The sequence below is a fragment of the Trichomycterus rosablanca genome, chromosome 23 (genome assembly GCF_030014385.1).
Source record: "Trichomycterus rosablanca isolate fTriRos1 chromosome 23, fTriRos1.hap1, whole genome shotgun sequence".
In the NCBI taxonomy this organism is placed as follows: Eukaryota; Metazoa; Chordata; class Actinopteri; order Siluriformes; family Trichomycteridae; genus Trichomycterus; species Trichomycterus rosablanca.
Window position 1 is genome coordinate 15,212,811 of NC_086010.1, and position 9,932 is coordinate 15,222,742.

At 42.7% G+C, this 9,932-nt stretch overlaps 1 protein-coding gene across 1 annotated transcript in view; it reads right to left on the reverse strand.

Moving 5' to 3' along the window:
- pola1 (polymerase (DNA directed), alpha 1) overlaps nt 1-9,725 on the reverse strand; it is a 78,379-nt gene extending 68,654 nt beyond the window's left edge. Inside the window, exons 1-15 of the mRNA XM_062985781.1 lie at nt 9,593-9,725; nt 7,255-7,379; nt 6,950-7,046; nt 6,755-6,835; nt 6,555-6,670; nt 5,169-5,231; nt 4,746-4,983; nt 4,485-4,650; nt 4,229-4,404; nt 3,961-4,073; nt 3,567-3,680; nt 2,638-2,712; nt 1,248-1,386; nt 979-1,133; nt 813-897 (exon numbers count right to left, since the gene is read on the reverse strand). Coding sequence (XP_062841851.1) covers nt 813-897; nt 979-1,133; nt 1,248-1,386; nt 2,638-2,712; nt 3,567-3,680; nt 3,961-4,073; nt 4,229-4,404; nt 4,485-4,650; nt 4,746-4,983; nt 5,169-5,231; nt 6,555-6,670; nt 6,755-6,835; nt 6,950-7,046; nt 7,255-7,379; nt 9,593-9,641 — 1,792 coding nt within the window. The 5' untranslated portion in view covers nt 9,642-9,725. The remainder of the gene's footprint in view (nt 1-812; nt 898-978; nt 1,134-1,247; nt 1,387-2,637; nt 2,713-3,566; nt 3,681-3,960; nt 4,074-4,228; nt 4,405-4,484; nt 4,651-4,745; nt 4,984-5,168; nt 5,232-6,554; nt 6,671-6,754; nt 6,836-6,949; nt 7,047-7,254; nt 7,380-9,592) is intronic.
- Nucleotides 9,726-9,932: the final 207 nt, after the last annotated feature.

Consider the following 9,932-nt stretch of genomic DNA (forward strand, 5'->3'; position numbering starts at 1 on the left):
GGATTTATGTTCCCTACATAGTGCACCAGACAGTATATTAGACAATTGATTTATGTTCCCTACATAGTGCACTAAATTGTATATCAGATAAGGGAAGTATGTTCCCTACATAGTGCACTAGACAGTATATTAGACAATTGATTTATGTTCCCTACATAGTGCACTAGACAGTATATTAGACAATTGATTTATGTTCCCTACATAGTGCACTAAATTGTATATCAGATAAGGGAAGTATGTTCCCTACATAGTGCACTAGACAGTATATTAGACAATTGATTTATGTTCACTACATAGTGCACTAGACAGTATATTAGACAATTGATTTATGTTCCCTACATAGTGCACTAGACAGTATATTAGACAATTGATTTATGTTCCCTACACAAAGTGCTAGATTGTATATCAGATAACGGATTTAATATGCGATTGGGGAAAAAGTCTGTGTCGCCTGTGTGTGTGTGTGTGTGTGTGTTGCTCTTGGCCGCTCGTTCTAGATTCCAGGAGATTTTATCTGACTTGCGTGCATCAGGGAGCCGCTATGTATATGCGGGAGACTCCCGGAACTTCAGGGAGACTTGGGATGTCTGCATGGTGTGGAGAAGCAATAACCGCTCTACAGCAGCCAATTATATCCGTGTGGGTGTGGGCGCGAGACTCGAGGAATGAGTAGCGGTGCCACATAAGCTTTCAAAACACAATATTTAACAAAGCAGATCATGGATTGTCGAGCTGAAGTTCTACATTAGGCAAGAATAGCAAAATGTCCTTGGATGCCGATGATTACAGAACAATGTTAACATGACACTCACCACAGAAATGGGTCTGATAAGGGTTCCGTGGAGGCGCTTTATCCAGAGGAAATTTATAATGTATCAAAGCAGCCAAGGACACAATCTGCACAAAGCAAAGCACAAAGCGAGTGGTTAAAAATCTACAGCTCGTCTACAACAGGCCTAAGACAGTCGATCGTCTTACCTCGTTGTGATGAGTTTTGGGGTTCTGAACGGTCTTTAGGCTGATGGACATGACGACCAGTGGAGGAAGAGGCAGGTCTTTCACCACCGTGATCAGGTCACTTTTGAGAGCGATGGCCTCCACTTTACACCAGCTCATCGGCTGATTGCTCAGCTCTGGGTAGGAACGTGGAAACTGTTACACTCTTCCGGCCTGATCCAATTCCATCAACTGATGTGTAAATACAGTTTCTTTTCCAATACTTGATTAGGAGTTAAAGAGAGACTCACGGGGGGTTTTGATGTCGAGCCAGCAGGGGCCTCGGATCTTCCTGCTGAGAAGCAAGTGCTCCAGACTGGAGGTGTTGGTGCCGAAGACATGGGAGAAGGTGGTACCCTTCAGATCAGAAGGCAGCTGGGGCATCTCAGCCTACAGCACATGCGGCAGATTCAAGTTTTAAAAGTGATTTTCATGTGCACATATAAATAGGGTTAGTTTGACCACAGACATCAAAAACTACACCAAACAACAGACATCTCAAGTTGCAAAAACTCACCCCCACCCAAAAAAAAAAAAAAAAAGCTAAAAAACCTCTCGCACACACCAAAGCATATGGGTGATAACAGAACTTTTAGGAGCTGCTAACTGAGCTACTAAGCTAACTGTTCGCGTCACAAACACATTAATGTTCCCTACACAGTGCACTAGATTGTATATTAGAAATGAATTCATGTTCCTTACTTAGTGCACTAGATAGTGCACTAGATAATAGACTTATGTTTTTTACATAATGCTTTAGGTAGCGTATTAGTTAACGCATTTAGGTTCCCTACATAGTGCACTAAATTATATATCAGATAACAGATTTATGTTTCCTACGTAGTGCACTAGATAGTATTTTAGACAATTGGTTTATGTTCCCTACACAGTGCACTACACTGTATATCAGATCACGGATTTATGTTCCCTACATAGTGCACTAGATAGTGTATTAGATAACGCATTCATGTTCCTTACATAGTGCACTAGATAGTGTATTACATAATTTATTATGTTCCCTACATAGTGCACTAGATAGTGTATTACATAATTTATTATGTTCCCTACATAGTGCACTAGACAGTATATTAGACAATTGATTTATGTTCCCTACATAGTGCACTAGACAGTATATTAGACAATTGATTTATGTTCCCTACACAGTGCACTAGATTGTATATCAGATAACGGATATAATACGCACTCGGGAATAAAGTCTGTGTCGCCTGTGTGTGTGTGTGTGTGTGTGTGTGTGTGTGTGTGTGTGTGTGTGTGTGCGCGCTCTTGACCGCTCGTTCTAGATTCCGGGAGATTTTATCTGACTTGCGGGCATCAGGGAGCCGCTATGTATACAATGTGACACTGTCCACAATCGAGCGAGTTTCGTATTGGCATCGATTTAGAGGCTTCAATACAGGCCCAAATGTCCTGCAAGAAATCCACAGTGTTTTTCAGCTTTGCCCTACACAGACTGAGGTTTCTCTGGATTCCCAAAACCTTTTCCTAATATTTGGTGCACTATAGACAGACAGTGGAAAGCCACGCCCCAACTTCACTTGCAAAAACTGCGTCTATGCTGGATTCTTTTATACGCTCACCTGTTTTGGGTTTGTGTATTATTTAATTCTAATTTACACTTACAGAATATCGCACTTCCAGGTACTCGCACTGTGTAGGCACATCTGGAATCTCAAATGCGTAGCTCCTCTCCACTTTCTGTTAATACACAACAGTCTTATCAAAAATGCATTCTGCAAAACGCATCTTTCTCTATACATATGCATCAGCCATAACATTAAAACCACCTCCTTGTTTCTACACTCGCTGTCCATTTTATCAGCTCCACTTACCATATAGGAGCACTTTGTAGTTCTACAATTACTGACTGTAGTAATTGCATGCTTTGTTAGCCCCCTTTCATGCTGTTCTTTAATGGTCAGGACCCCCACAGGACCACTACAGAGCAGGTATTATTTAGGTGGTGGATCATCCTCAGCACTGCACTGACACTGACATGGTGGTGGTGTGTTAGTGTGTGTTGTGCTGGTATGAGTGGAACAGATACAGCAGCGCTGCTGGAGTTTATTAGACTCTATTAGACACTCCTACCTAGTTGGTCCACCTTGTAGATGTAAAGTCGATGTATAGACGATCGCTCATCTATTGCTGCTGTTTGACTTGGTCATCTTCTAGACCTTCATCAGTGGTCACAGGGCGCTGCTGGCTGGATATATTGGGTGGTGGACTATTCTCAGTCCAGCAGTGACAGTGAGGTGTTTAAAAACTCCATCAGCATTGCTGTGTCTGATCCACACATACCAGCACAACACACACTAACACACCACCACCATGTCAGTGTCACTGCGGTGCTGAGAATGATCCAGTACCCAAATAATTCCTGCTCTGTAGTGGTCCTTTGGGGGTCCTGACCATTGAAGAACAGCAGTCAGTAATTGTAGAACTACAAAGTGCTCCTATATGGTAAGTGGAGCTGATAAAATGCAAGGAGGTGGTTTTAATGTTATGGCTGATCAGTGTATACATATATACACAGGTGGAGCAGAACTTACCTTGGACTTAAACCTCATGATTTTAAACTTTTCAGAAAGGCTGTTAAACTCCTGGTAAACGTCCATCATTCCGACAGGATCGTTCGTCTCCTCACCAGTCGCCAGGTTCACTTTCTATTAGACAGATAAAAACATGAAGTACTCCAAAATGGACAAGTGCACGCATGTCAGATGGGGCACATGATGGTCTGCGGCTATCCTTGATCAGGGCAGGGGTCTACAGCACTGGAGGAAGCTACGGTCGGGGAACTGGACATGACTAGATTGGTAGAAAAAGGAAAGGAAAATGCAAAATTTGCATCCATAGTATAGAAACCGGTACATAAACTGAGAATAAGACACGTGTTAAAAAATACTTTTTACAGCGTACATGAACGACAAACTAAAAACGTACTCGTTCTCGTGGCAAGAAGTACATTGTTCTCTCAATGTTCTTCACGGCCACACAACAGCTGACGTGAGCCTTGGCCGACTCAATCCACACCTTTCCGAACAAATACACCACACCTGCAACCAGACCAACAATTCAAATTCAAACTTCTGATCAAAGGTATTCTACTATTATTCTGTTCTACAGTACAAAATGATGTACAGCTACACGGGTAAGCAGAAACATTTTGTCTCTAGGTATGCAGACCAGTTAAAAGCACAGTGACACTTGCCAGGTTGGCTGTACTGGTCCTCGAAAGCATCCAGCCAGTAAAAGCGGAAAACCTTTTCTCCGTCAGCTCCTTCCACCAATGGAAGCTGACTCGAGTCCACCTGCACCTCCACGGCTGCTTCCTCAGCCTCGTCCTCTTCCATTTTCCCCCAGCAGGACCCTCCCACCATGCCAGATCTGAACACACGACATTCGGCATTCAGAACCGCAAGACAGGCAGCAACCATCTGGCAGGGCGCATTCGCTTAGAGACTCACATCAACACTTCGTCCTGAGGTTCGGTCTTCGGTTCTACTTCAACACTGGGTATGACTTCAGGCTCCGGCTCGGCTTTAACGTCCACTTCCACTTCGTCCTGCTGCTCGCCACCCAAATCCATCGGCTCGTCAAAGTCCACCTCGTCGAAATCTAACGAATGAGCAGCTGAACGAAGAAACGGCATTATAGTACCTACGTATATTTAAGGTGTCTCATTACAAATAGTATGACAGTATCTGAAATTACGAATAGGCGAATACCTTCCTCAGGCTCCTCCACCTTTGACTTCTTGGGCTGGACGGAGGAAGCTGGTTTAGAAGCCGCTTCGGGTGCGAGATCGGTCGAAGGGGGGCGCAGGACGGTAGGCTTGGGCTTGGAAACTGGAGCTGCGGGTGACCTGGGAGTTTGGGGTTTCACAGAAAAAGGGTTCATGGGTGATCCCAGGGATTTCTTTTTCTTCAGCGTAATAACCGGAGGTGGAGTGAGAAGCATTGGTTTCTGTACAGGACACAAAACAACCATCGATTAATCAATCTTGAGTTTTGATTCCATTCTGATATTATGTAGAAGATCAATATGCTAGCTAGGGATTTAAGATGAGTTAAAAGTAACAAAACGCAAATTAAATTTAGTTGAATAATAAAAAACAGGGATCAACTGTAGAAACATGAGATGCACTTTACCTCCGAGTGTAGATCCTCAAGAATATCTCCCAGCAGGTCGTCTTTAGACAGGTCCACATTTTTCTGCAAGCCAAGTGCAGCCATGGTAAATAATTCACAATTCACTCACTCACTCAATCTTAGCTTTTCAATGGGCGCAAGGCACACGTTAACACCCTGGACGAGGTGCCAGTCCATCGCAGGGCAGACTCACATACACACACACACACATTCACCTATAGGGCAATTCAGTGTCTCCAATTAACCTGACTGTATGTTTTTGGACTGTGGGAGGAAACCCACGCAGACACAGGGAGAACATGCAAACTTCACACAGAGAGAACCCGGACCAAGGACCTTCTTGCTGTGAAGCAGCAGTGCTACCCACCGAGTCACCGTGACGCCCATAATTCCGCCCATAATTATTATCCACAATTCCATGACTAAAATGATCAAACATAAGCCACAAGGCAATGCCAAATATACAACAGCTGTACAAATGCAGAGCAGATGTTTACAAATAACAGTTCAATTAGTCAACAGTGTCTCTCATGCCTAGTTCACACTACACTGTTATTGGTCGGCGCTAGATTTGACGGCTCGGGAGCAACTCGGCGTTCGCTCGGCAATCGAAACTCGGGTTCTCAATCGCTGTGTGTGAACTACTCCACAACTCAAGCCGACCGGCTCGCCGAGCGCTCGCCGAGCACTCGGTGACCGGGGTAAGATTTCTAGCTTGTCACATATCCGGACAGAGTTGCCCAACTGACAATGAGTGCTATGTCAAATAGCCAATGAAGATACGGTGTGAGGAGAAACGCATTATAAAAGGAGTTATAAACAGGTGGGACAGGGGCATAATATAGTTTATATCAGAATACATCAGCACACACACAAGTTTTACAGTATTTCCAAATCACTATAGAACAATCTATGCTGTTCGCGTAGCCAAATCCACTCAGATTCATTTATTTTTGCACATCGGCGCACAAACATTGATCGCACGCTACTTGTTGACGTGCATTTTTGGACGCCTCGTCACTTCCTGCGTTTGTCTTCATGACAAAACGTAGTTTGGAAGACCTGAGAAGCTCGCCTGCGATTCCAGTTGGTGATGGATGGTGTAGTGTGAAACCCCTTATCACTGATCAGTCGTGTAGTGTGAAATACACACCGACTTGAAAGACTCCCGATTACAAGAGATCCAGTCGCGTAGTGTGAACTGTACAGCCACCTGACGACTTGGAAACTCATGTAGTGTGAACTTGGCATTACATGGCTATGTACCAACTTTGCTGTCTGTATTAATGGGTCTCAACCCAATAAATGTCAATTTACTCAGCATTTCAACTCTAAGGTGCACGTCTATTTGGTTATTTTACAACTCAAACGTCTTGGGTAACTCACCTCGGCAGGCTTTTTGACGTTGCTGTTCATGAACATGCTCTTGATACTGTTGGGTTTACTGACTGACACTTTCTTCTTGGCATCCTTCGACTCGGCTCCTTTAGCACCCGATTTGCCTGTTCACAAGAAAATGTCAGAGATATAATAAACAAAACCCAACTGCAGGTCCAATTTTGCAACATCAGCCAACCTTTACGTACCTTTAGCTCCTTTTGCGGATGCATTATTTTCCAGATCTTCATCAAAGATCTCTCTGCCGTCCTCTACGTATCCCGTTCCATCTGACAAATAAATAACGTTCTCTTTTAAGCACATCACTGACAGCCAATATAAACATTAAACCTTTAACTGGATGATTTGGATTCGAAAGATTGAACACTGTGTAAATGATTCACCATCGTCAATGATCCAGTCGTCGTCCTGCCTCTCTCTGACCATCCGTGAGTACTGGTCCTCATCCACCTCCTCATATACACTCTCGATCTTCTCAACCTATAAAAAAAACAAATCCAGAGTTAAGGTTTATATCTGTAGTATGGGTGATGTACATTTATAGTATCTGTTGACGCATGCTCAATAATCCAGGTACACAAATCATTCGGATTGAGTGACGAAACGTATCTCTACAACAAACTTGTGTCCAGATGAACTGATTCAACTCTGTGGATACATTTAGAGTACATTACAGCTCAGAACCCACCTCATATTTGAGCTTCTCCCCCTTCTTGGCTCTTTTCAGCTGCTCCAGGGCAGACTTGCGGCCCACTTTCTCTTTTTTCTCTCGCCTGGACCGCGACGCTGCGAGTCCACATGCAGCTCCATCATCTGCGGGAAAGCATGAGGAGGTAAAAGAGGTGTTTTGTTATAATCCAGCACAACCTACACCTCTCACTGACAGGTATCTGTCCGAATGGCCAAAATGCCTGGGATGTTCTGTATATGGTGCTGTGGCTCAGTTGGTTAAAGCGCCTGTTCGAATCCCAGCAGTGCCTTGGTCATGGAAAAAAGACACTTTTTCTGGGCAAGCTGTAGCCTAGTGGTTAAGGTACTGGACTGGTAATCAGAAGGTCACTGCTTCAAGCCCCACCACTGCCAGGTTGCTGCTGTTGGGCCCCTGAGCAAGGCCCTTAACACTCAATTGCTCAGACTGTATACTGTAACTGTAATGTAAGTCGCTTTGGATAAAAGCGTCTGCTAAATGCCGAAAATGTAAATGTAAATGTATATCACATACAGATCAGTGCTCCATACAGTTAACCAGGATCATAAATAAATTGTTTTTCTGTATTTTGTTCTACAATAACAAGTCTAATGATGATAAAAGATTGTACAGAATATATGAATATGAATATATGTTGCTCTACTAGTGTACATTTGTCAAAATTGTGTAAACAAACAGTGATTTACTATTTTAATAATTTACTTCAAAAGAATACAGCATTTAAATTACAGTTTTGTTCATTTCAAGAGGCCCTGCAAACCGGCTTCACTCAAATTTCAATTTCAACCTTTACTTATGGCTGCGATTGACTAGAACTCAGAAACAAAGTGCCCCCCTCTTCCCCAAAAGAACTTTGGTCAATCCCATCAACCCCAGATTAGGCAGGTGCATGTACAATATGATAACAGATGCTCACAGTCAACCCTAATTCTCTAGTTTTAAATTAAACTCTGTATTGATCATTTCAGATTAAATAAAACACAGGTAACATCTAGAACATGCAGACTGAGACAGAGAGACACTGAGCACTTTCGTGGCGGTACAACGGCCTGGCAAGAAGGTACTGGGTTTGATTCCGAGGTGCAGCGCTCCGGGTCCTTTCTGTGTGGAGTTTGCAAGTCATCCCTGCGTGGTTGGGTTTCCACCGGGAGCTCCGGTTTCCTCCCACAGTCCAAAGATATGCAGCCTTGACGGTGTTTGACTTTGAACTTGAACTGATGAATCATGTGGAAACAAAACTACCTGCCCGGTCATGAATGTAAGCAAAGAGTGAAATATGGTCCTAAATTCTAATAACCAAACACCTGTCTTGTTTATACATTTACTGACTGTATAATTAACACCCATCATATAGATAGACATGACTCTATTAATCCTGAAGGAAATTAAAGCCTCAGTAGCAAGTTCACACAGGTCAAAAGTAATAATACACACTATAAAGATTCACATTATACAAATAAGTACCCCATATGGATGAGGGTACATGCTGGTACAATGTCATTTACCTGACAACTTCTTCTATAAGGCCACCCTGTTTCTTACTGCGTATTAATAACTACGACTAGCGTATGGTCACAGTGTTCCGTACAGTCCGTTTAAAGTCACGGTAATACTGTATAGCACAATGCTAACTATCAAGTAACTGTCATCCGTACAGCCCATTTACACACACACACACTGATCGTTATTACTACCTCATTACTGTAAATATTATAATTTTTATTGTTATTATTTTGCACTGTTTTTATTAATATTTTATTCTATTTTATATTTTCGCACATGTAACTTTTGTATATATTTGTTCTTTCTTATTGTTATTTTTATTATTTCTCTCTAACTTGATTTGGCAATACGAATGTCCTTATTTGTCATGCCAATAAAGCTTCTTTTGAGTTTGAGTTAGCCAACGACTGACTGACTAGCGTATTGTCACAGTGTTCCGTACAGTCCGTTTAAAGTCACGGTAACACTGTATAGCACGGTGCTAACTATCTAGTAACTGTCATCCGTACAGCCCATTTACGGTGTTAACCAACGACTGACTGACTAGCGTATTGTCACCGTGTTCCGTACAGTCCGTTTAAAGCAATTAGTGAATGGCACCACGGTGTTAGACAACTACCGACTAGTACCACAAGCTCACTGTGTTTTAAACAGTCCATTTAAAACAATGCTAGTAAACCGTACTGAAGTGTTAATAACTAACAGCTAACTAGCATTATTTCACGGTGTTCCGCACAGTCTATTCAAAGCTATGTTAGCTAACTGCCAACACAGGCGCATAACTGAAACTAAACACCGAGTTGCTCATATTTACCATAATCTCCACCGTCTGCATCCTTCTCTGGATTAGAAACCGGTGCCATATGTGCTACAATTTAAGTGGTTATTAAATTTAAACAGTTCTGTACAGGAAAAAGCCCAAACAACAGAATCCGCGCCAAATGCTCTTCCCGGGGAAAACTCATACACGGGAAGTGTAGCAGAACCAAACAGCCAATCAGAATTTAGATAGGCTTGCTGCATTTCCACTCACTTCCACACGATGCCGCTGTTACGTCAAGTCTTAATAGTGTGTGTACACACTGATCAGCCATAACATTAAAACCACCTCCTTGTTTCTACACTTACTGTCCATTTTATCAGCTCCACTTACC